Raw genomic sequence first — 27,202 nt, forward strand, 5'->3', positions numbered from 1 at the left:
GCACCAAAGATGGTCTCCAATCTATTGAAAATTACCACAAAAATATGCATTTTGTTTATTTTTTTTGTTAATTCTGCAAGCATGTATTTTCTCTCACTTTGCGTGACAAATTATGGCACATTTTTAAACTATCTAGAAAAATCGACAGTACTTAAAGTTGAGTTGAATTTGATTGCTGGAGTCCAGAGTTATAATTATGATTGTTTATGGTAGTCGGGCATGCACGTGTGTCAAACGCGTTCTGTGTGTGTGTGTGTCAAACGCGTTCTGACCTGAAATTCCTTTGGCCAGTTGTCGCACTTACAGTAATGTTCAGGGTGTGTCAAGATATCACGACAGGATTGAAACTTATTACATATGGAAAGTGGATGGAAAGTTTTTTCGGTTTTTGCCTTCCTCACTTTACTGAGGAAAGGCTATAAAATCACTCGAAAAATGAAATTATTAATTTGACCTTGTAGACCCATCTTCACGTAAACATATCGACTCAGAATCATGTTCTGAGCAAATGACTGTTTGGATGTGTGTAGGTGGGTGGACAAAAAAAATGTCACTCGATTATCTCCGGACTGGATGAACGGAAGATTGTAAAAAGGGTGGTTTTTGCACAAAAAAAATCATCATAATACACATTTTTAAAAATGTATTAAAAAAAGCTTAACAATGAGCCCAAAACATTGAAGATCTGTTAACCCTATCAAAAGTTATTAGCACTTAAGTGTTAAAAAATGATGTTCGGGCCCATCATGCTACCTGTCGTTAGTTAGATAATCGAAAGATCTTTAAAATGAGTTTAAAACATCGAAGATCTGACAACCCTATCAATAGTTATTAGTACTTAAGTGTAATTTATACACATTTTGGAGGCCGGATTTCAGATATTGTGATAGAAATATTGAAGGTCTGCGAACCCTATCGAAAGAAATGAGTAATAATGTTGATTTGTTAAACATGTAGTTATTTTTACTGAATGTATTGACTTTATGAATGTGAGGAATGCACCAACCACCTAAAGGTGGATTAAGTAACGTTTTTATTGAATACACAGAAAAAAATCAATTCTCATAATCGTGAATTAAGTTCATGAATGTGTGAACCACGAAGGAATTTATTCATGAGTATGGTGCATTTGCACTATAAACGAGAATATATTCCTTCGTGGTTCTCGCATTCGTGAATTTTATTCACGATTTCGAGAATTGATTTTTTTCCGTGTATGTCAGGATTGAAATCGAATGTTGGGGATCTGTGACAGTCAATTTAGAGCTGCATCAAGATTCAACGTGCGACAAGATAGCACGACAACGATTTAATGATAGTTCATGTTGAGAAAGAGGTCTCGCCCTATTAAACATTTACTTCGGATTTCCCAAATCCCAAGTCATCCTCACGCTCCATCCAAATTTTCCCAGCCTAACGCAACATCTCCACCGTGCAACAACAACAGCGCTCGCGTAATGTCACATCACCTCACCTTCACGTTTAAACAATCCTCCTCCGGTAGGCAGAAGGGGGGGAGACTCACACTCCAAAACAAGCCACCTCTTCTCAACCCACCAACAACAGTGGGAGGCCGTCCAACCATCCTCCTGGTGTCCAGCGCAAACCACACACAAACACACAAAAGTCAACAAGGAGAAGCGGGCAAAAAAACACACGCTGAGAGAAGGTTGAGTTAAGAGAGAGAGAGAGAGAGTTGAAACTTTATCAACGGATTTGAAAACAAAAACAAACGCGCGAAATCGCGAGCGCGAGCGCGAGCTCGCTCTCTCGCGAGTTAGAACAAAAGAGGAGCCCACGACGCCGTGTGCACATGTGGTGTTTATTGTTTCATGTACCTCACACACGAAGTGTGTGAGGGTTGCGGAAAAAGGATTCGCGTGTGAGTGAGTGAGAAGTTGCACGAGCTGCGCTCGCTCACATGTGTGTATGCGAGGACGACGCGTATGTGATTTACATATGTGTGCGGTCCGTTTCACCCCCACATGCAGAGTGGCGCGGAGGGATTCGTGAGGTTTGCGGGTTAGAACCGTGGACATAAATCTCGGCACAGGGAGAGAGCGGGTCGTCGTGAAGAAGAGTGAGTGTGAATGGGCCGTGAAGAGAGCGGCGGAGAAGATAGTCGTCGGCGTCCAAGTGTGTGTTTGGTGACGGCGACGGCGTCGCGGCGGGGGAGGACAACACAGCAGGCTTGGACTATGTTTAGTCTTGGTTGTTTTATGCTCACGTTTCGTCATCGTCATCGGAACACAGCTCTGCACTCGCCAGTCATCGCCGAACTGCCTGTGGAACGACGTGCAGCCGTGTCGGTTCGCGGAACAGCACACAGTGTTTTGGTTGATGATCGTCGTCGCGAGCGCGCGCGTTGTTGGTCGTGAGCGTGGGTTCAGGAAGACCTGACTGACTGTCTGTTTGCGAGAGAGCGCGTGGTCGACGGCTCTCCGACGACGACCTATCGTGTGGACCGCGCGCGCTGGAGGACCGTGTGGACTAGTAGGACAGGCCAGTAGAGTGTAGTCATCGCGCCACCAACGACGAAGACACTACACACGGGGTGTGTGTATGATATAACGTTTTTGGACGAACCTGGCACATTAGATGCCAACGGACTGTCGCGTAGTGTGGATGTCAACGGGCGCTTCTTCTCGCTCGTCGGTTACGAGCGTTGGTCAGTACGGCGCCGGACAAGTGCAATCTGGAACTACCTGGAACCAGTTGGAATACCGCGGGCCACATCAGAAATCAAGTGTTGACGAACCCCTTCTTTAAAGAAGTCCTCGAATATCTCGGGAACGTGGAAGATAACATTGTATCTTTGTAACCTAACCTGGAAAAAAAACAAAAAAAAACAAGAATTCCGGAAGATGCAGATTGGGACGACCGTGGTGCCGGTTTGCGTGTGAAAGTGACACAAAAGGGGAAAACTGTCTTGGTGAGAGTTTTTTTCATGTCATCCCTCCCAAAAAAAAGGGCGCGAAAAAATTTCCGTGAATGAAAAGCCTACCCTGAAGTTAATTGAGACAACGGAAAAAAACAACCGAGAACCGGCGCGCGCTAATTGTGAAGACGTCTGGGATCGTAAGGAAGTGAGACAAGAAAAAAAAGTTGAAAAAAAAAACAAAGAGAACGACCGGAAGCTGGAGAGAGATCCGGAGTGTTTTTTTTTTTTGCGCTATTGCTGTGTACGAAAGTGTGTTTTACTACGGCGTGGAAAAACCGTGAAAAACGTAAACAACAAGGAAGCGGGCGAACAAAAAAGTTTCGTGGAAAAATCAGCTGAGCCGAGGTCGGGAAAACTCGCGGGAAAAATCTTAAAGAAAAAAAAAACCGTCAAGTCTGTGTGCGTTTCTTTTATTAGTGAAATCAACACTGAGGAAAAAGTTGTGAATTTAAGGACACCACGAGCCTCACGCGAAAAGAAAAAGGACGGCGACCGCGAGTTCGCCAAGCCACCCTCACACAACAAGCCTGCCAAAATGAGAATTAAAATGCCAGCTGTTCGGATCGCACAAGGTAAGGAGGAGAAAGAAGAGGAAGAAAATTGCGTGGGCTGGAAAAGTCGGCCTGCCACCCACCCACTGTTGGGTGGGAAAGCTGGCTTTAAAGTTTGGTGGTGCAAATTTTGCCCGTCTCTCGGTCTCGGAAGCGATGTGCAATCGATTTTGCGACATTTGGCGGAGGAAGTTTAAGGTTGTTTTAAACAGCTTTTCGGTTTGCGTGGAAAATTGTGCTCGGGAAAACGTGCTTTAATTTGCAAAACTTTACTGGATTTGTTTAATGGAGAATCCACGGCCACGATTATCTTTGTGTAAACAAACAATGCCAAAATGGAAAAAAACAAGGTTAAAATTTTTTTTGTCAACGATCACTTTTGAAAATATTTTATGTTATTCTAAAATCTTGTAGTTTTTTTGAATATCAAATTATTTTTTTGCTTTTGTTCTTTAAATTTTATCGTGCAATGGTATTTTGAATAAATTCAATCATGATCAAAATTGATTTTCATATCGTTTGTTTGGCTATAAAATAATTAAACTCATCAAAAATGGACTTTCTTCGACAAAGGGAAGTGAGATAAAAAGGTTATTTTGAATCGAAGTCCAAAAATAATTAAACATCTTTGAAAACCATAAACATTTTCTTAAAACTTGTTGGATTCCGATTCACATTGTTGCATAAAATGTGTCAAATAGGCCATAACATGGTTCGACTTTTTTCTCTAAGCTTTAGCATGTGACGTTAATAAAATGAAATTGAGGAAAAGAACTTACTCTTTTATTGTGGATTCATGGTTTGACTTGTTTAGTGTTTAGTATAAATTTACAAAATGTAAATATTAGCACAAAACCTGAAGAGCATTTGAGAAATAATGATTAAAAAAATAGTATCAATGAGGAAACAGAAAAAAAATCTTAAAATTACAGATGAAAACATTTAACAGGAGAAGAAAAATTTATCATATAACACAAGTTGCTCAAAATCAACTGAAAATAGAAAATTATTTATTTTAATTTTGGACTTCATCATTATTAGGTTTCATAAGCAAATGTAAACATTGAGTTTATCTGTCTTACCCCGATGTACATTGACATAAGCTGTGAGGCAAGGAGGGTGCACGTAATGATCACATTTGCTTAAGCTGGTACAAATGTTATTTAAAGTTTTTGTCTCCTCAAAGTTTGCCTGAAAAATCAGGAAGCAAAAATAATATTTTTTTTTTCAAAAAACTTCAGAATTTCATTGGATATTTAGAATCACTTTAAGCATGTTTTCTTTATTTTGTCTTTTGACTTTTTGAAAAATTTCGATGTTTAAGTTTTTTTTTCGCTTAAAAATTTGTTTTCGTCAAATCTTTCATGTTTTGACAATTAATGATTTCAAAACAACTGAACTAGTGTATAATGCATTTTAAAACACTTTTTTCCATGCAAATGTTGAAACTATGGCTCAGGGATGCCACTTGTTTTTTTTTTAAATGTCTGTAAAAAAGTCTGTGTATGTCTATGCATTTGTCTAAAATTCAAATGTATCAATTCACAGTCATTGAAATCCATCAGAAATTGCGCTTTTAAGCATTTGAAGTCTTACGAAATAAGTTTCGACAAAAAAGATTACAAAATAATAATTTAATGAAGTTTTTTAAAAGTCTGTGCACCTCAAAAAATGTCTGACACAAGCTCAAAAGTCTGTGAAGCACAGACACACAGATTATCTGGCACAGATATCTGGCATCCCTGCTATGGCTTGTTGTTTCAATATTTATATTGGCCACAGCCGAGGGAGAACACATTGAAAAATATTTGCATCGGATCTTATTAAAAAAAAGTCCAGGTTTGCTTCTATTTCTTGAATTCAATTGCGGATTAGTTTCTGATGTATGTCAGATAAATATTAGAAATCATGCAAGATCATTTTATTTAAAAATCCATTTTAATTGAAAAGAGAATTTTGATATTTCTTCTAAGTGACTTTTTTAATTGAAGATACTCACTAAAGATCAATAGAATAGAATGGAGACCCTTAAAACACCAAAATGGAAAAAGAAGAAAAGATTCAAAATGCATTTCAGAGATTCGATTACAAAGTAAAAAGATCATAACAACACAACTGTTATCATGTCTAATAAAGTTAATGTTATGAATTCCCTTTTGAATTGAAAATTCAAATAACTCAAAAATTTGAAAAAATGTCGCATGCCGTACAGCTAAGCTTTAGTTTAAGTTAACAAAATTCTTTAAAAATTTAGATTAACAGCCTTTTAAACTTATTTTTATCATGTTGTTTGCATTTTGCTACAATATTTATATGTATACTCGAAACTGAAATTTATTTATTTGATTTTAGTTATCTAAAAAATGCTTTTATAAAATATTAAAATGAGCAAAAAGCATCAGAAGTCAAAATTATGATGACCGTTCTCTAAAGAACACTTATACCAGCGATGAAACTTGTGCAAAAATCACAATTGCATTAATCTTTTGCGAAAATTTCTCACCAATGCAAGTTGTACACGCTGAACCACGCTTACCTAGACTCTCAAAAGAACATTTTTAATATAATGTTCTTTTGTTTTGATTATTCTTACATTGTTTATAACCTCTTTCGCCATCGAAGAATGAATCTACACAGAAAAAAAATCACGGTGATATTACATCTGGGAAAGGGGACATCTTTTATGTCAGAAAAAATGTGTAATTTACCTCTGGAAATGTGTGATTTCACCCTTTTTCTGGTGTAATGTCACTTTTTCAGTCTAAATTGAGGTAAAATTACATCATAAAAGAGGTAATATTCAACCTTCAATAATTATAGCTTCCAAATTTACATTATTTTTTTCTGTGTAGACAAACTGTAATATATTTGTGATATTCCTTCCGATAATCTTTAAAATAACTTTTTGAGCTTTCATTTTAGCAATATTTTGTGAATGATATATTCTCAATGAGTTCTCTTCAAATCTTGTTTGATAATGATTCTTTACAGCACAGTAAAAGATATCATGGTAATATTCTTCTATGGCAAAAAAGTGTAATTTTACCACTATTCCAGTGCGATGGCACTTTTCAGTCTGAATTGAGATAAATTTCCATCATTAAAGAGGTAATATTCAACCTTACAAAATTACACCTTCCAAATCATTCACATTTTTTTGCTCTACCTTTGTCATGAATTTTCTCAGGATTTCAAACTTTTTATAATGGCAGACTTCATACAAAATTATAAAATGTTTAGGTTTTTTAGTTTTTGTTTAAAATTTATGTATTTAAAATCTAAAAGTTTTGTTTTCAATCAGTCAAAAACAAATCATAGATAGATTTTGTTTCAGAAAAAAATGTAATATGACCTCAAGAAATCTGACTGATTCCATATAAATTGAGGTAAAACTACACAGGGAAATGAAATGTTCTGGGAAAAATTTCAAACACACAAAGTCATTCAAATTTAATGTTGAAAAACTTGTAGTTTTTCTTTCGTGCTGGCACAAACACAAACATAACAAAAAACTACGAGATTATTATCAACAACAGTTTTACAATACTTGTAATTGTTATAAGTCTCGTTATTTTGCCAAAACTATTTTTAATTGATTCCAACCTTGTTCTTGCATGATCTTGTTGCTCTATTGGAACCCCAATTTGACAGTTCGGTTGGAACCCTGAGAGTGACGTTTCGCCTCTCCATATAGGCTCTCTAGGTAAAACTACATCGAAATAGAGGTAATATTAAACCATTATATTATGCAAACTTCTAAAATTTTCAACCTTCAATTATTTATATGTTTTTTACTTTGCTATATATTTGTTCAAAAAGTTGTAACATTTTTTTGCCAACTTATAGGGCTAGATTAAAGATGAAAAAGTAAGAAAATTTAAATATAACTTGCGGTTAATGGTAGGCCTAAAAAAGGAGTAATCCAACTGTGTGTAAAAGGCCTGGGTGAAAAATAAATATTGCATTATTTTATGCAATTTTATGTAATTTTAAACCCTGAAATATGAAGTATGGGAAACCTACTTGACCGAAATCTCAAGCTCATATATGCGTTTAAGCTTTCAATTCTTAATCGGTCTGATGGCCGAGCGTGCTAAGGCGCCAGTCCTTACTGTTGGTTCTGGGCTTGAATCCTGTCGGTTGCAAGTTTTTTTTTGTGTGTAGAAAAATTTTATATGCAGTGTGTAATATTAAGTGTCTTTTTTGACGAAGGTGATGTGCATGCTTTTGCATGCGTTTTTACCATCGGATTTTTTGCTGTTTATTACAATACGTAGATACGTAGATTCTGCAATTTGCATTAATTTGAAAAAATAAAATCTGAAAATCCTTAGCAAAACATTTCAATTCAAAACAAATAGTCTCAATCAATATTCTCTAATCCAAACCCCAAATTGAATGACCAGCTCGTCCTCCGCTCTCGCCCGTCCAAATCCCCACCAGGTCGCTCCCCGAAAGCTTGCTTTTCCCGTTCTCCATCTTGGAAAATCCAATTTACCATTTTTTTGTGCTCTTCTTTCACTTTTCCCTCTCACACTCCATCGCTCCAGCCAACGAATTGGATTGAACCAAGACCACCACGACCAGATCGGTTAGTTTGGCTGGCGAGCTCAAAATTTAATGAACACGCCAAACAGACCTTAACTCTGAAAGCACGGGCGGGAGGAGAAAAAAAAACAAGAAAAGTTTTCACGTCTTATTTTTCGTTTTGGTGACGGTGTTGATGTCAGCGACAGCCGCCAAACTGCATCCAAATGCCATCACTTAAACGTCACAAAATTCACGGTGAATTTCACGGTGGCGTGAAAATCGCTCGCCCAAAAGCACCACACAGCACTTTAAGCTCACCAACACCAGCGTGGAGGGAAATGTGCAGCATTTTCTTTTTAGCGTGCACTTTACACTCACACACACACACACCCTCTCGCAGTCTGGGTCGCTCGCGTTACACAAATCGCATCGCTCACAAAGCGATCGTGACACAGTTCACGCGACGCGCGCTAAATACAGATGCACTTTTTTCCTTCTTCTTCTTCTTTCCCTTCTTTTCCACGTCGACGCGACTCGCGAAAATCGCGCGCGGCAACGAGAAGAGGAAGAAGAAGTGCATCGCGTCGCGTTTTCCAGCTTTTCCTCGACGAGGGTGATTTCCATGCCGCGCTCGCGACGGCGAGAATTGAGACTAATACATAAAATAAATAAAAAGTTTGCGCGTTTGAGTGAGACTTTTCCCGGTTGGGGAGGTTTCTTTTTTATGTCCTGACAGTATTTTTCTTTCGCTTTTTTTTTTATTTCGTCTGAGAAAATATGTACTTTTCGCAGAGGCAGGTCAGGATCGTAACTTTAAAAGTGAGCGAAAGAGGGAAACAAGAAGCTGCGAATTTGTGAAAGACAATCCAACGTTTAAACACGCCGTTATCATTTTGATAAGGGACGGGGGTGAGGTGAAATTTGCTCAAGATAAAAACGTAGCGGTTTTGAGCGGTTTTAAATGAGCTAGTTAAAGCCAAGTTAAAGCGCCGAAAGTTAACGGAAAATTTGCTTGATGGGATTTTTTCGAATTGCCGTCGGATGTTGGTGGATGAGTGAACGGAAGAAAAAAAAATGCAAAATCTCCTCCTCTGAATGCAAGTCGTCACGTGAGCTGGCGTGATGTGGGTGGGTAATGAATAAATTTAATTTAATATTTTCATAGACTAATGTTTGGTTTTTTTCACACCTTCAATTTTGATTTTTTGAAATAACTGTTTTTTTTTCTAACGTGATTTGGTCTTTCTTAACACTTGAATATATTTATTAGGGTGTTTCAGCCAAACAAAAAAGTTCTCAGAATCAGGCAAACCGAGGTCCCCCTAGTAGAGGATACCCATAGGGACTCTCATGCCAAATATCAGCCCATTTGGTTGAGAATTGGCCTGTCCCCAGCGGTTCAAAGTTTACATGTAAATTACTATGGGATTTTTGTGCTTTTCGTTCAATCGTTCCTACAGGTCATGGGACAACATGGATTCACTCGGAATAATGACAGGTGTGTAGGGGATGATCCAATGAACAAATTCCAGAAGGAATTAGGCTTGTCCATTCTGTCCCCAAGGTGCGCATTGGATCGACGTCCGGTGTCTCCAGAATCATCGATTCACCCTTCAAATGTACGCATTGTCCTTAGTATGCTATGACGGCTAGGAGAAAATTACGACGCCCCTCGTCAGACGGTGAACACGTGGCTGAGCATCTACTCGAGTTTTGGCTCAGAAACATTCTTTAAAGTACTAAAATTATAATTTTTTATGTTCCTGGAAGAATTTCAACTATTCTAAATAAAGTAAAATGATGATTTTGTGTTAATAATGCAATCGATGCCTCTCCACGTGTTCACCGTCTGACATGGGGCGTCGTAATTTTCTCCTAGCCGTCATAGCATACTAAGGACAATGCGTACATTTGAAGGGTGAATCGATGATTCTGGAGACACCGGACGTCGATCCAATGCGCACCTTGGGGACAGAATGGACAAGCCTAATTCCTTCTGGAATGTGTTCATTGGACCATCCCCTACACACCTGTCTTTATTCCGAGTGAATCCATGTTGTCCCTAGACCTGTAGGAACGATTGAACGAAAAGCACAAAAATCCCATAGTAATTTACATGTAAACTTTGAACCGCTGGGGACAGGCCAATTCTCAACCAAATGGGCTGATATTTGGCATGAGAGTCCCTATGGGTATCCTCTACTAGGGGAACCTCGGTTTGCCTGATTCTGAGAACTTTTGGTTTTGGATGAAACACCCTAATATTTATATTTACCTACACCATTTTTTTAATTTCAAGTTGCGGCTTAAACAAATCTCATCTTTTACTGATACAAATTATAGAATATACGAATATTCAATGTTTTAATTGCGCTAAGTAAATTACTTTTCAATGATACCGTCAGTGGGGGTGACTATGGGTCAAAAAACGAAACACCTCTCGAAATTTCTTAATAACAAAAACAATTGAAATAACATTGAAAATCTTTTAACGTAGATTTGTTCTTAGATAGTTTACTAACATTTTCCCAAAATATGGTCGATTTTGATGAACACTACCTTAAATGCCAATTGTTTGAAAATTGACCCAATCTCACCCCTTAGAGGGGGTGACATTGGGTCAAATGAAACTAAAATGATGCTGAAATACAAAGATATGGTAAAAACAAGTCATCCAACAGCGTTTCTTGTTCGAGGGAAACGTATTGACACGCTACAATGTTTGAAGTGGAGATTTTCAAACACTTGGGTAGTTTTCGAGCAATTCTAACAAAAATATTAGAAAAATGATTTTTCGAGAGGTCATTTTTGGCCAAAAACGTACCCCAACTTTAGACATCTGCCAAAATAACAGGATATGTTCTAGGAACGAGATTTTTTCAGCGAAGTCATCTTAAGATGTCCCCTACACAACCCTTTTAACAGAATTCAGTTTCATTGAAAAGAATCTGAGAAATGGTAAAATCCGTAAAAAATCACTTTGACCCAATCTCACCCCCCAGACCCAATGTCACCCCCACTGACGGTATTCAATATTTCACCAAGTTTTTATCACAAATACTGTTTTATTTGCCAAAAAAGGAAAAGATGCTTTTTTAACATAATCATTTCATTTATCTACAGATCATTACCATCCACGCGTTGTTATTGTTTTACTTATTTTAGTATTTCGTTAAATTATATTCTAAAGTGTAACGACACCAAATGACAGTGTTTTCAGCAAGGGTCCTAATTTTCGGTTCAAAGATCAAAAATCACTCACTCATCGCCGAGCGAATCTTTGCCGACTGGAGCTCGCAACCATTCGCGAGCGAACACGACACTCGTGTCGCACACGAATACGTTCAGAGAGGAGAGAATCTAGCAACATACCAGCTCGGCGCTCTTTTGGCCTGCACTACCACAGTTTGCCGCAAATTTGTATTTGACATGATGGAAATTGCTTTTAAATGTGTCTTTTATGTTGTGTTATCAACAAAATTGCTAAACATTTTTGATAACACAGATTTTAAGCAGTTAAATAACCGAGCAAAACAAAGTCGATCGTAAGCAATCGGTCTCTCTGAACCGCTGTACTACCCGATTGGAGTGAGAGGGAGAGCAAAGAGAGAGTATTCTGTAGCGATTGGTGCGGAAGCGACAAACGGTAGGAAACGGTCAGAGCAGCTTTTTGTCGCTTTCAATTTGTGGTCGCGAGTGAAAGAGTCTGTTTGGAGCAATCAGGACCCTTGGTTCTCAAATTGCCAGTATTTTTATTTCAATACTCATTTATTGAAACTTATTCAAATTCTTGCTCCCAAACTACATAAATCGTTATCCGAATAAATTAATCCATATTGTTCATTAAGTGCTTTTATTTCATGACTGAGTGATCTGATTGATGAACTTTTACAAGGTTTTTTGAAGTTATTTTTTATGAAAAGTAAATCAACTCGATGTTTAGAGAAAAACGCTTGGAAGTTTGACAGTTTGCTTTGCGCATGGCCAAACTTTGGATTTAAATCGTTTTTGACTCCATGAAACTTTCAGGAGTGATTTAAAATCATCTTTTTAGTGGATTCAATAAATTGTCTGTAATATGAAATTTTGTGATTTCTTACACCCTTTAAAAAGCATTGATTGCACCTTGATTATTCACCAATAAAACTGATTTGAATTGAATCTGTTTTAAGGACTGAAGTTATTCTTTTTTCTAATATATACGTAGTCTGGACCGTGGTATGGGGGTAAGCGTGATTGCCTCTCACCCAGTCGGCATGGGTTCGATCCCAGAAGGTCCCGGTGGCAAATTTTGAGACGAGATTTGTCTGATCACGCCTTCCGTCGGATGGGGAAGTAAATGTTGGCCCCGGTCTAACCTAGAGGTTAGGTCGATAGCTCAGTCCAGGTGTATGAGTCGTCTCCCTGGGTCCTGTCCTGGTAGAGTCGCTGGTAGGCAGTTGGACTCACAATCCAAAGGTCGTCAGTTCGAATCCCGGGGTGGATGGAAGCTTAGGTGTAAAAAGAGGTTTGCAATTGCCTCAACAATCAAGCCTTCGGACACCTAGTTTCGAGTAGAAATCCCGTAATCGGGAACGCCAAGGCAATGCTGTAGAGCGGACGGAATCGACGTAACACCTTATAATGTGGCCCTCTTAAACCTTGCGGTTTCGTCAACGGATCCACAGGCGTGTATCGTTCTTTTTGCGACAAGACTCCGCCTCCCGGGTCTCCTAAGTGTGAAGGTATGGGCACGGGGAGAGGGCACCGAATACCTATATTTACACTTAGAATTTTTTTGCGTCCGCCCCGGGATTCGAACCGGCGACCTCTGGATTGTGAGTCCAGTGCGCGGTCCGATTGATCCACACAGGCAGACGTAGAGCGAATAATTTGATTTTTTTTTTGACGTAGTCTGATTTGTTTTGTTTTAGGGGTAAATTAACTTTGATAAATCAAAGATTCATGATACATTTTGCAAATAAAAAGTTTTCTTAATCACTTAATTATATTTGCATTTTTGTCAGTCATTCTTTTAATCATGATCAGGTTTTCAAAAGTTTGATATCCGTTTTTATATTAATTTTAAATAAATCGCTGCTGTTTATTTTTTTAGGCTTTTTTTTATTTTTAACTTGCATTTTAATTTTTTTAAGTTTTTTTTAATCTATAAAACATGTTTAAGTGGTTGTTGTCTTCTTTGAAACACATTCATTCCATTATTTTCAAAATTTTCGTGAGTTCTTTTATTATCTCGAACATGAGCTGTTTTTTTGGTGTTGAAAAGATGACTTACAAATATACATTGAAAAAATAATCCCGATTTTCTACATTTTGAAGCAAAAAATATAAAAAAATGCTTTAAACATTATTAATGTAATGCTTCTTCCGAAAATTTGCAAAATATCAATGAATACATGAAAAATATTTTTGGTTATAGTTTTATGTCTTTTTCTCACAGTCTCAAAATTGAAAATAAGCAAAATGTTCCAAAGAATAAAAAAATAGAAAATTTAAAAAATATCGTTATATAATATTTTGAAATAGTTCAAAATCCACTGTGCAGGTTTTTTCTTAAAAATTGAAAAATTTATGAATTTTTGAAGAGGAGGATTCAAAAACTTGAAAAACAATTTGCAATGGCCTTATGCTTTATGTCAAAAATTTGCAAAATATCGATGAATGCCCTATTTGAATAAAAATACATAAACTTGTGCAGTAAAAATGTAATTTTCCGATGGAAAGTTGGAGCAGATGGGAATAGAACCCATGATCATCCGCTTACAAAGCGTACAGCGTAGCCATTTGACCACGCCTGCCTTAAACTAAAAAAAATGTTGACCTTTAGTCAATTTTACAATTTTTGTCCTTTTTTGTTTTTAAATCAAGACTTACAGTTCAAAAGGGTCAAACATTAGCATTACGCCCTTTAAAATGTTAGTTTTGGTTTAAAAATTTTGAAAATATTTTTTTCGAAAAGATTGGAAAATTTTACGAATGTGTCATATTTTAACATTTTAAATCGGACCATTAGTTACTGGGATATCCAATTTAGAAAATGGTGGGTTGTTTGGGTGATCAATTTTCCTGTTCAACAACTAAGGGTCGTTTCAGCAAAGTTCAAAAAGGCAAAATATAGAAAATTTTCTCAGCTTTTCAAATATTTTTTTTTCAAAGCAAACATGGGCACTAATTTAAAAAAAAATGATTAACTGCGACTATTTTCAAAAAAGTTACCTAAATATGGGTTTAAATTGAAACCAGTGCGTTTGTCAAAATTTCAGTTATGTTATTTTTGATTTTACACCAAAAAATTAAGTTGAAAAAATTTTGCGACCGATATTTCGAATATTTCAAAAAATCATTATTGATCCAAAAATTCATAACAAAGATTTTTTGCGCAACCTGAAAATTTCACAGAAGTTGATGTACCCTTAAACATACCAAAAAAATAGGGTTTTTTTGGGAATCAAGTTTTTCTGACAAAAAGTTAAAAACAGGGATGAAATAATCGCAAAAAAATCAATTTCGCTTGCGAACATTCTTCACCCGCGAAAGAGAGAGGAGGCAAATCACGCAAAAGAAAATCGCTCCCGAAATTCTTTAAGAAAATCAATCTGCTGATGATTTTTTTGTGATTTACCTTGTCAGCACCACATAATAATATTTATTTCAATTTGTTTACACACATTGCCCATCAAAATGTGACAGGTAATTTTTCGACGTGTGACGTTACACTTGCAGGTGTAGTAGTGAAAAAGGTGTTCCGCCGAATAATCAAGATGATGATTTTTTTCGATTCTTTTTACCGATCTTTCGTGCGCGAGAGAGGAGAGCCATTCTCCCTTCGGTTTTTTTCTCTTGATGAACGTCCAGAGATTTTCTTTTGATGATGATTATGCCATTGCTGTTTAAAAAAAAATCCGTGTATCATTTTTTTCCGTGTAGTCCTTATCCATACCTACAATTTGCCGAAGACACCTAATCGATCAAAAAATTCCTTCAAAAGATACAGATTTTTGAATTATCATGCATCATTTTTGTATGGCCAGCTGCCAAATTTGTATGGAAAATTATATGGACAAACTTAAGATGCAAAATGGCTTCTTTGGGCATACTGAAGGCACAATCAATTTCCAATTCCGTAGAGAACTGCTCAAAAGCCAGAGTTGGAGCCGCTTTACAAGCTACCCAACTCCGCAGCCCTGAATTTAAGGCATTTCAGTATGTCATCTACTAGCCAAAACTGAAGTACAATTTCTAAAAAGTCGTTATCATCCTCCGAAAAAAAAAACAACGCGTACTGTCCATCTGCAACAATATTTAACCACGTCTTACAAGAAGCTGTTCAAACAACCTCTTCCCGCATAGTCTACGCCGAAGGCCAGTCCGTCCGTCATCGCAAGGAAAATTTCGACTACACGCGGACCATCGCATCGCCAAGATTTGCTCAGGTGTTTCTTGTAGGTCGGTTAGCCCCCCAAAAATGAGACCATACTCATCTGCGTGAGCCGTAATCGTACCCTCCACGTGTGGCCCATATCCGACGTGCCGCACTCAGGAAAGTGGGCAATCAAAATTTTTTGGACGCGCGCGTATCGACGTCCTGTTACTATCAACAAACTTTGACGCGTTTTGGGCCAAACTCGTACGCGGTCCGCGCGCGATGTTTGCCGCGGTCGCCACTGGCGACTTGGAGGTCCTTTTCGCCGCGGCCAGGGCACGAGCAACTTTCCATATAATAAATAATTTTCCAAGAAAGTTTGATCGATTCTTGTAACAATTTTTTTTGTTCTGTTCGCGTTCGCTCGCTGGTCCGTATCCTTCTTGGCCACCGACGGTGGGAACTTTTCCGAGCAAGAGGTGCCATGTCCTGTCCGACCTGCTCCAAAGAGAGAAAGGGGGGGGGGGAGGGGGTCTACAGAAAGTTAGACGACCGAATCACGAAACACGGTGATTGCTTTTGGCCAGCACCATCACCACCACCCTCAAACTGTTTGACCTCCGATGCCTGACGACGCCCAGGTCCAGTCCAAGGAACTTGGCGCAAAACTTGACGGGGTTATTTTCAGATTATTATTTTCCTTCCGCGCTCCGCGCTCCGCGCGCCTCAAGAACGACAGTCAATAGCTGGGAAATGCTCGTACGTGGGAAAAACTGGACCGGCCAAAGCGCGCGCAAGTGGACGCAATGTGGGCGGATCGGAAGAAGGATTCCGTGAATGGATAGTTTGTGTGGGAAATAGAAAGAGAGAGAGAGGGGCTGCCAAACAAAGGAAATATTGAAAAGTTTTCCCTCTTGAAGAGTCGCTGGGGAAGCACAGGTGAGCTTGAGGGGTTGCTATCCATTCCGTGCTCCAGTTCATATTCGATTCTGAGCAGGACTCTGTGACTTGATTGAACCAGGGTTGAACACTTGTTTGTACTTTATTACGAAAAATACATCAAAAAGCTGATCAGTAGTTCGGTCCAAGGATATTTAAAAAGGACAATGACAAATGATCTCATTCTCGAGAACAAGTTTGTACACGGAGAAAAATGAATCCCTAAAATCGCGAACAAGCGTTAATGCAATGCAGAACCACGAAAAATTTGTTCAAAGTCCATGGTACGAGTTTGGAAAATGTACCATGAAATTTGAACTCCTTCACAGAAAAAAATAATGTAAATTTGGAAGCTTTAATTTTGGATGGTTGAATATTACCTCTTTTATGATGTAATTTTACCTCAATTTAGACTGAAAAAGTGACATTACAACAGAAAAGTGGTAAAATTACACATTTCCAGAGGTAAAATTACACCTTTTTTCTGACATAAAAGATGTACCCCTTCCCAGATGTAATATTACCATGATTTTTTTTTCTGTGTTGTTCTTGATTCCGAATTTCATGAACGCTTTTTCACGATTTTGAGAACTGATTTTTCTCCGTGTAGAAGAAACCCACAACTTCAACCCTGTCGGAGCGGTCGCGTCCTGCTTTGTCCTATTTCAATTTCTTCTGTCAAGGACCTTGCTACGGCCACAAAGCAACTTCTGTTTCCCATCAATGTCCTCTTTCCCGCTCCCCCCCCCACACTCCCTTCTAATGTGTGCCATCGTCACCCACCTCTTCTCGCTAGGGCTAGCTCCGCGTGACCCCCTCGGTTGTTTGTATCGATCTAATAAAAGGCCACCACACTCTCCGCTGCCGGGGGTTGAAATGAGTTCGGAGCTTGGTGGTGGCGGCGATTTTCCAAACTCTAATTTGATCGCATCACGATGAGCTCACTGGGTGGGTGAATCAGGTACTCTGATTCTTGACTGCACTAATTACAGTTATTACCGCGTTCGAGCCATTGATACAGATGTTCAATTACTCGAAATGATTTCATCAATCATCCGCGCCGGAATCACATCATCCAGAACTGTACGGAGATTTGCATACATGAGTCTAAGCTCGCTGAATCGATTCACGGCGCACTAATTGTTCGTCCAGGACCACTTCGGCGATGAGTCATTTCGGTGCACGACTCACTCGAGATAATTGCGCCAAGGATTCCCTTTGGGCTAGAGCGAAAGGAAACAACCGTGACTCCTGGGAGGCCACCGCGTCAAAACACAATATAATGATCACATCGCATAATTACGGACTTGAGAGTACCTACCGCAGCCCTCTGCTAGTCCAGGTCCAATTTCAGCGAACAGGATTGAATTACGCTAGAATTACCCAAAAAAGGTGACTTCTAGCCGTCAACTAGAAACCTCAGGTAGGACTTCGACTTGACCCCAAATTAAGCAGAAGGTCTTGAACGAGGCAAAAAAATAACCTCTTCATTCATATTCATATCGTTCCCAGGGTCCAACAGCGTGGCCAAAAGGACGTAGTACGTGCTGGGAAGGGCTGGCGATTTGTAGGTTTTCATTCACGACAAGATCCCGACGGACGATGAAAGGGAAGAGGCTTGAGCGCGCAGAAAAAAAAACTCTGCGTGCGAGTGTTTTTACGCGCGCGTCATTCATCTTTCGTCCAACTCGGACTGGTTCTGGACCTCGAGAAGCCTTTTGTAGCACGCGGGGTTAGAGTCATCATCGCCAGACGAGACCCGAGTTGGTCCGACGAGAATCGGGACGCTAAACAACAATCTGCGAGCAAAGTGCGCAAACTGCAGAGGTAACGCAGCAGCAAATTATTGCGGGTTTACTTGGAAAACACTCTTTTATGGTTCTATGGCTATAGCTACTTGCAACAAATGTAAGTCAATTAACTAATAATTCAAAAGCACGCGAAAGTTAGCTGCTTGGTCACCCCTGCAATTTGCGCACTTTACATGCTCTCTTCGAAAGGTCATCAAACCGCGCGTCCAGATTCCAAACCAACCAACCGCCACATACCATACCTTCGCGCCGCGGACGGAAAAGGGTTTTCTCCGTTGGCACGTCCTTTTCAACAACCCCGCTCCGCGCGTTCATCCCGGGGCTGATCCGTCACAAACCTACCGAATGTTTTTGTTTGCCAACGCTAAACGGCGGCGGCGCTGGACAATTTGTGCTTTTGTTGTCGTCGTTCCCCTCGGTTGGACCCCTTCTTGTTCGTCAGTAAGTTTTTCACTTTTCAGTTTTTTTTTCTTCGAGTTGAACGGCGCGTCGTTTTGTGCCTTTCAGCGCGCGGGCAGGCTCAAGTGGTCAGTTGAACCGATTATTATGCTCCGGTAAGGGCGGGATAAAACGGCAATGGTCCGTTGAAACTTAACGTGAGCTGCAGATTTACATGAAGATTTCATGAACAGGTTCACCTGCGAGGGGGACGAACGTCTCAAGAAAGTCGTGCTAAAAAGGGTGAGGGGTTCAACCCTTTTTTCGGTATCAACTCGAGTCATCGCAAGTCAAGAAATCAGTCTTCTTGTAAGGATTCCAGGCCGGTAAGATTTCCGGTTTCGGCTTTAATGAGTGTCCAGTCAGGGCGGGGAGGGCAGGAATGTCAAAGGTCGGACGATGTATGCGAAGACGAATCACTTTTTTATGAGTTTTTGAAAGGGGGAACGATTTTGAAAGAAAGGGAACTTAATCGCTGACCGGTGTGCTGGTCAGTGGCGAGACTTTTGTACTTTTACAAAGGATTATGTTTTCATTAGCGGAAATTGCCGTCAAAAGTTGACTGGTCATGTTAAAAGGGTTGAACAGATGGCACCTGCCCGGTGTCACCAGGGTGAATCACTTATGCCTTGATGGATGACTTAATTTGGCTTTGAGATTATGAGCTCGTAGCAATCTTGTTTTCAACGAATCGGGAGTTAAGTGCGCAAACTTCAAAGGTAACGTCACAGCTAACATTAGCGAGTTTTTTTTAAATCCCCTACGAAAATTTTGGAGACCAATAGTTAGCTGCTTGGTTATCCTTGCAATTTGCGCACTTTATGTGGTAAAAGTATCGTTTGACATTTTTGATTCTAACTGAACAATTCAGTTGACATCTCACGTCCAACCTGGAGGCCTTCGACTCTTTTCCAGCACATCGCACCCCGGCCGTTCCGGCCTGTCCGCCGGTCGTCATAGATATGACGGTCCCGGACACGGCCCGTGTGTGTGTGTTCGTTGTGTTATCTCCTGTTGGCTGTTACCCTGCTGCTAATAACACCCATAACAAATAGTCACACTCACCGCACCGGATCGTCGTTTAGTCGCGCAGGTTTTGTTTATATTTTGTACACAATCGTGCGGGTCATATTAAAAAAAAAACTCGACGACGACACACTCTTGTCGTCGTCGTTACACGAGGCCAAACGGGGGTGGCGGTTTGCGATAACGTGGCGTAGGACAGGCGATGACCTCGCCGTGGCCACCGGAGCGGAGGCGGGTGGCGGTTGGCAACAGCCCGTGTGCGGAATCGATATTATTGTTGTTTGGCTACATTACCAGCAGCAGGGCTTAATGCGGCCAGCGCGCGGTTTTTCCGCAGAACCCCCCGCATCATACCTTGGGTGGAGGACTTGAGGTGAGTCGCGTTTGTTGCAGGAACAAAAAAAAAGGTAGAAGATATCTACAAAAGGCCCCCGTCCGCCGCTACATAAACTGGTGAAATATGAAGAATACTTTGGTGGTGAACGAATAAAAAAAAAATACCTGAAACTGTTGAACAAAAAATGGGGACACTTAATGAGGCCACCGAAGCGACAATGACATACGGCGAGCTATCGTCATCGAGTTTTGGGCAGGTTTATTTTTTTGTGGGAGCATTGTTTTAAGGCCCCACCCCACAGGTATAGGGGTGAATTTGGCCGGTTTTTCAGGTTGACAACTCGACGTGGCTCCGCATTGGGGTGCGACATGTCGGTAGGGTGGGGTGACCAGCAGCTCAAGTGGGTCATGGAAAAATTGAGGATTTGATGCATAGGCTATTTGAGGATTTGAGAAAATCTACGTCCATAATTGCCTTAGTCTGGAGTATAAAACGCTGTAATTGCCAAAATTTGTTTCAAAATGGCAAAGCTTCATTTCATAAATGTACGAATAGTACTAAAAAATCTTAATGCATAAATGACTATTTAATCTTTTTTTTTATTCATAACTTATTTTTATTAGGGCCTATAAGGACTATTTTAAGTTTTTTTTAAATTTCGAAAGTGTTTGGTTTTTGTTATATTATGTTACGGTTTTCATGAACATCCCACGTCACGCCTTTCGTGGACGCTTCCCTTCTCCAATTGTCATTCATCTTTTCTGTCTGGCTCTCTCTCTCTTGCTATTCATTCTTGTCGCGAGTACGGACCTGAAAGGACGTGTCTGAATAAAGTTGAGTTGTTGTGAATCGTAAATCGCGTCTCATTTATTCGTACTAAAACAGTTTTCGTAAAAGTAGTTAGTAAACATTAGTTATGTTTATGCTGTCTAATCTAATCTAATCTAATCAGACCCTAGCGCAGCCAATCTTTCGAAGGGATCCTGGAGAGTGCCTTAGGTTAGATGACGCCTAGCACTCTTCTTGTCATTTATTAACATTTGTAGTGCGCTATTGCATTAGAATGCATTGAAACATCACAAGCGTTAAAGCGGCCAGGCCTACTGCGTAAAGCCGTATCGCAGAGATGATTCGTAATTGGGTTGAGTTTGAGCACTGAGTGTTCGAACAACAACACAATTCTGAATCGACAGGGGAGGAAGTAGCGTGGGGACACACCACCATACGCTCCGATATTTGGTTGTATTCGGACATTGTAAACCTTAGTTATGTTTATGCTGTTTTTAAAAATTCCCCTAGGCACTAGTCGGCGCATGCCTTTAACTTCGAAAATTTTACAAAGTTCTTTTGCTTATTTTAAAAGACTTTTGTTTTAACTAATGTAATTACATTTAGTACTACTATTTAGTATGCACGAAACAGCAAATTGTCCATTGAATTAATTAATCTCAAAGATTTAGATAAAAAAATCTTCATTGTATCATTATCTTGGTGAAAATGAAATTTTTAATTGTAAATTTGTAAATTGTCGAAATAAAATCATTTTCAATTGTTATTAAAGACATTTTAGAAAAACTTTTGTCAATCCCAATTCTTCCAATTTCTCAAAAAAATCAGGGGGAGAAATACTGGCACAAATTTTAAATTAACATTGAAACAATTTGGCATTTTTTCAAATTTTATGCATTTTCAATCCAATAAAAACCTTAAATATTTTAACATGTTTTGGATTTTAGGACCAGATCGCGAAAAGACAAAGCTCAGCTCAGGAAAAAAATATTTTCATAAATGCATAGATATTTTGCCTTTTTTTAAGAAGCATAACTGTAGCAATGTATTTGTTTAGAAACTACACAAATCTTAATTAAGCTTTTTATATTTTTTTCAGAAAATGATAATCAAGCTTTTTCTTTAATTTAAAAATTTCAAACTTACGATTTTTAAAAATAAAAAAATTCATAAAAAGGAGATTCAAAAAAAAGTTTTTAGGTTTGAAAATGAATAAATAAGAAATTTAAATATTCCAAACTTTAAAAAACTTTACAAACTGAAAATTTGAATATTAGAGAGATTAGAATGATGAACATGTAAAAATAAAAAAATAAAATATTTCAGGAGTTCAATAATTCTTAAATTCGGTCATTTTAATCTAAAATACAAGAAATAAAACAATCGAAAATAAAATATCTCTAAAGCTCTGCAATTAAAAAAATACAAATAAAGACATTTAAAATAAACTCTAATATTAAATAATTTTAGAGTTCAAATATTCGAAAAAAAAAACAAAATTTGAAAAATTTATAATCCGTAAAGTATGTCACGCTAAAATCGACCACAATTACCCCCTTCGCCCTATGTCACACTTTGTCACGCTGACTTCAACCCCCTTCCCTCCTACAGCGTGACGTAATTTATGGATGAAAATAGCAAAAAATGTAAATAAGAATATAAGAAAAATAAAATATTTAGCACCTAAAATTTCGAACACTTGAAATTCAAAAAGAAAATTTCAATATTTCAAAGATTCCTGAATCCGATAATTCTAATCTAAAATTTATCAGATTAAAAAATCTAAAATTCGAAAACCCAATAATTTTTAAACTTTGAAAACTTAAAATTTAATAGAAAATTGAAAATTTCAACAATGATGAAATCGGCGATTCTTAATTCTAAAATTTATCAATTTGGGAATTCAAGCATTCAAAAATTCGCTAAAATATAAGATTTGAAAATAACGAAATTTAAACACCCTCAGATTCAAAAAATATATTACTCGTAAATCTTTAAATTTTGTTAATTTCAATTAAAACTTCAGTAATAAAAAAATAAGAGTTTTTCAAAGTTACAAATTCAAAATTTCAAAACTTTGTTAGTGCAGAAATTGAAAAATTCATTAGTTTTAGAATAATAGAAAAAAATAACAAGTTTTAAAATATGAAATTCTAACATCAAATAATTGAAAATTCCAAACAGCAAAAAAAATCTGTGAAGCGAAATCCTTATTAAAATTAATCATATTTTCAGAATTCTAAAATTGAACATAACAATATGATAATTTGAGGTTAACTTATTCAAAAATTTATTTTTTTTAAAAAAAGGTCGATGAAAAAAATTCTTCTTCTTCAAAGTTGGGAAAAAAAATCATGAAGGAATTATTGCTCTAAGAAAACTTCAAAATTTAAATAAAAATAGAAATTTAATAGGTCAATTGCAAATTATATTAAGCTTTTTCAATTGCATTTAAAAATTGTTCAAAAAAAAGCCAACAATGTTTATTGCTAAAAATGTATATTTGCACTGAAAAAACTTGAATAATTTTAGTTTTATGGAAACTTCAGGGAAAAACATATGTTTTATAAATTTATTGAAATTTAGCAAATTTTCGATATTTTTAAAACTAATGATTGCAAAACAACTGGGAGGGAAATGTATTTCCAAACACTTTTCCACAAAAAAGTTTTTTAATATGCATTTCTCTCCCAGTTGTTTTGCAATTATTTTTTTTAAGGCTTGTAATTTCTATGTTTTTTTTGCTCACATTCAATTATTTTTTCATAATAACTAACTTACGTAAAGAAATGTATTGCTGTACTTCGGAATGCAAAAAGAAGGTAAAGTGAATTAAAACATAATTTATTTTTTTCTAGAACGCGTAAAAAATAACATTGCATTAGCAAAATATAAAACATTTGATTGTATCGTCATTCAATAAACTTCGACACGTTTTACCGTTTAAGTTTAAAGAGCATTAGCAAGCGGCCTCTTTTCGTAAAAATCAAATCTTCGCGCAACAGGAAGCCACCGATCGCCGCATAATCGCACACCTTCCGCGCACTCAAAAACACACACACACAGCTCAACCAGCTCTTGAGATATGATCGTCAACCGAAACGGCCTCTCCGACCCGACCTGGCCGGTCAACCCAGTCATCCGCGGCTTATGGCCATGTGCCATCGATTCCACCGCGGTGTGTAGAGCATCTTCTGTACCTCTTGTTTGGAGAGCGTACAAAAGAGTCAAATTTTAATGAAGCGGAAAATATTCACAGTTATTATTTTTCCTCCCTTGACTGGGTTTTCCCTTCTCGTAGGCGAATGTGGGGGGGGGGGGGGGTCGCCGATTGCCACGTGACGAGCCCGGTCCACCCGTTTGCTTGGTCGATACCAACAATTGATGGACACCACAGAGAGAGGCAGTCCGGAAGAAGGTTTGCAGTCGGAGGTGTAGCGCGAGCAGGTCGTCGACGTTCCCTTCTAGAGGTATGGATTGTCAGCCGTTCAGCTGTACATATTTCGGAGACACAAGCCCCGGGGTAATAACTAGAGCATGTCAAAGAATGGATTGGATTGTTTAATTCTCGTACTCATCGCGACGAGACGACCATCGACGAGCACTGTCATTAAAGCCGAGTTGAGTCTTTTATGCGCGATATGATTCCGACCTCTTTTTTTGGACAATCGACCGCGGCGGAACTGTCCGCTGAACCGTGTCCGATTGGATCCGGAGAGGTCGGGGATTAAAGATCTGATGATCTCGGAGGCAGCTTTGCGGTTTTGCGAACGATGGTGGCGTCACCTGGAGTGTGACACATCTCCTCGGGGACGCTCCAAGTACTTTGGAGGTAATAAAAGCGTTGCATTGTTGCGAGTTGCGAGAACCAGGCCAGCTGATACGAAATTTCCGGCCGGCCAAAACGACACTGGGTACGATTGCGAGGTGTTCCAACCGCGTGCACCTCTGTTAATTACGAAATTAATCAAACATTTGCTCATTATGGTCGCCACTCGGGCCGGTTTCGTTTATCTTCTATTGTCGAGGTGGTGTTTGCTCGTTGGACTTCTTGGATATTAGTTTTAGGCAGCTCGGTTATATTCAAACTGAAAAGAATAAATAATGTTTTTTTTGTCTTTTCAGGTAAATATCAACAAAATATTGGGAATGAATCATTCACTGGATCCAAGATGTGTAAGTACTTCTCAAGTACTAATTCGAGGTGATTTGAGTATTCTAACACTAAAAATAAACTTCAATAGTTCAAACTAGAATGCTACAACTCAACATTGCAACCTAAAACCCCCCCTTTCTAAAGCCCGAAACCACTAAAGCTCCAAAACCGCACCATGTCCACCGCAACATCGCTTTGCCATAACTGCTGCTTCCGCTGCCGGCCAGCGACTGCCGAATCCCGCCAGCAGAAACCACGGCCACAAAAGATGCACCATATTGCATCGCTGCCGGCCACAGACTCTCGACTCGACCAAAAGTTGTTGCTCGGAAGACTGTCGTCGTCGTCCCGCCCGTTGTTCGGTGTATTGGATTTTAATTTTATGTAAATTTTCGCCAGATTGCGTAACAAAATGTCCCTTTCTTCCCGGGTCGGTGGTCGACGACCACTGCGAGCCCCGGCATCAAGAATCGTGCTCATCGGTTGTCATCGCCGACCGACCGACCGGACCCGGGAAGGAAGCACTGCAAGACTCTTGCAAGAGACTCAACTGCTGCACTGGAGCTACTCGGAGCTCGAGCTATTCTTTGAAAATTTTTGGCTTCCTATTAACGTGTTGAATATCGCCGGAAGGCATCTCCCGCTCCGGACGAGCTTCGGAGAACCGTCGAGCGTCCGCGAGTTCCTTCGCAGTTGTTTGGTTGGAGTACAGTGATCCGACGCTAGGGAGTTGGTTGGTATTTCGTTTTTTTTTTTTTCGAAGCAAAATGGGAAACAAGTTTTTTTGAAGCAAAAGGCAAAATTTTATAATTTATAAATCATAAAAACAACATACGCATTCATGGTCTGGACTATGATTAAAAAAATAAATTTCGGGTTTAATTTTTTAACGAAAAATGTTCGCGTAGGTCGCGAAATGTTTTTTTTTCTCATTGAAAATTATTCAAAATTATTTAACTAATGAACTAAATTATCAATCTTGAAGAAAATTTGGGAGGATGTTGAGCTTGATGAATGCAACTTTTGGGATATTTACACGATTTGAAAATGTAAAATTTTGATCTAATTACAATTCAAGCAATCAAAGTTTTAAAATTCGATCATCATCTGGTTCAGGTGCAGCAAATCAGTTTTCAAATGCAATCGGAATAAAACAAATTGGGAATATGGGTTTTACAGCTTTTACATTTACAAATTGGTGTACAGTGGAACATTCATAGTTTTGTCATGTTTGTTATATTGGGATGTTTTTTTTAATATGAGTTTCTTCAATATGTTATAAATTTATACAAAAAAAAAAGTTTCTTGCAATGAAGCAGTAAAACCTAAACTTTTTGAAATTTTTGAAAAAAAAAATTAGGATCGAACCGTAGCTGGATTATTTATAGAAAAAGTAATAAATTGTATAGAAAAATATTTAAGGCCGTTGCAAATATTTATCAAAGTTTATGTCGCTCCCTCCTTCCAAATTTGTCCAAAAAATCAGGGGGCAGAATAATTATTCTTTCAAAAAACCTCAAAATTTCAATGAAAATCGAATTCAAATCAACTGAAAACCTCAAAAAAAAATCCCAAATGCCTTTTTCTGCATTGATAATGATATTAAGCATGTTTGGGCTGGATTAAAAATATTTAGATTTTTTTTTTGAAATTCCAATGCACAGCACCGAAAAAAACAAAATCACAAAAAATCAATAATGCATTTTAAAACACTTGTTTTATTCAAATGTTGAAACCATGGCTCGTAAATTAAATTTTTAAACTATTTTTTTTATGTTTGCCTATTTAAGTCAAAATTCTATTATCAACCATCTGCACTCTGGCCTTGAACAGAGACAAACACGCCAAACAACACACAATACCTTATTAAATAATAACATTTTTGAAGCATTTAATATGTTTATGAATGATATTTTGAATGTATGAACCATTTTAACAAATTTAAATTTCAAAAAAAATCTCCATGGTAGTCACTTTAATCCATTAGTTGCCTTATGAATATATTTTGCTTAAAAATTTAAATTAAACAAAAAAATTCTTCAAAAATTATTTACAAAATTGCTCAAGAAAAAAATGAAACAATAAAACTCTTAAATTCAATGGAAAATTTAAAAAAAAATTACCAAAAACTGAAAGATTTGGTTCCTCGATTAACAAGAATAAAAAAACTGAACAAAAAAAATATAAAAATCGATATAGCAACCCATAAATTCAACAATTAGATGCAAAAAAAGCTTGGAAAATGCCTTGTACAGCATAAAATTAGGTTTTTAGGCCACAAGAAACCAAAATTACCCATTACTTGAAAATGTGAAATATAT

The 27,202-nt window shown here is 38.1% G+C and overlaps 1 protein-coding gene across 2 annotated transcripts in view; it reads left to right on the forward strand.

The window, feature by feature from the left end:
- Nucleotides 1–2,160: 2,160 nt before the first annotated feature.
- LOC120426113 (B-cell lymphoma/leukemia 11B) overlaps nucleotides 2,161–27,202 on the forward strand; it is a 95,406-nt gene continuing 70,364 nt past the window's right edge. Inside the window, exon 1 of one of the 2 annotated variants that reach the window (XM_052709856.1) lies at nucleotides 2,161–3,513. In XM_052709856.1, coding sequence (XP_052565816.1) covers nucleotides 3,477–3,513 — 37 coding nt within the window. In that variant the 5' untranslated portion in view covers nucleotides 2,161–3,476. The remainder of the gene's footprint in view (nucleotides 3,514–27,202) is intronic. The other variant, XM_052709857.1, reaches the window with a different exon arrangement.

The sequence above is a fragment of the Culex pipiens genome, chromosome 3, assembly GCF_016801865.2.
Source record: "Culex pipiens pallens isolate TS chromosome 3, TS_CPP_V2, whole genome shotgun sequence".
In the NCBI taxonomy this organism is placed as follows: Eukaryota; Metazoa; Arthropoda; class Insecta; order Diptera; family Culicidae; genus Culex; species Culex pipiens.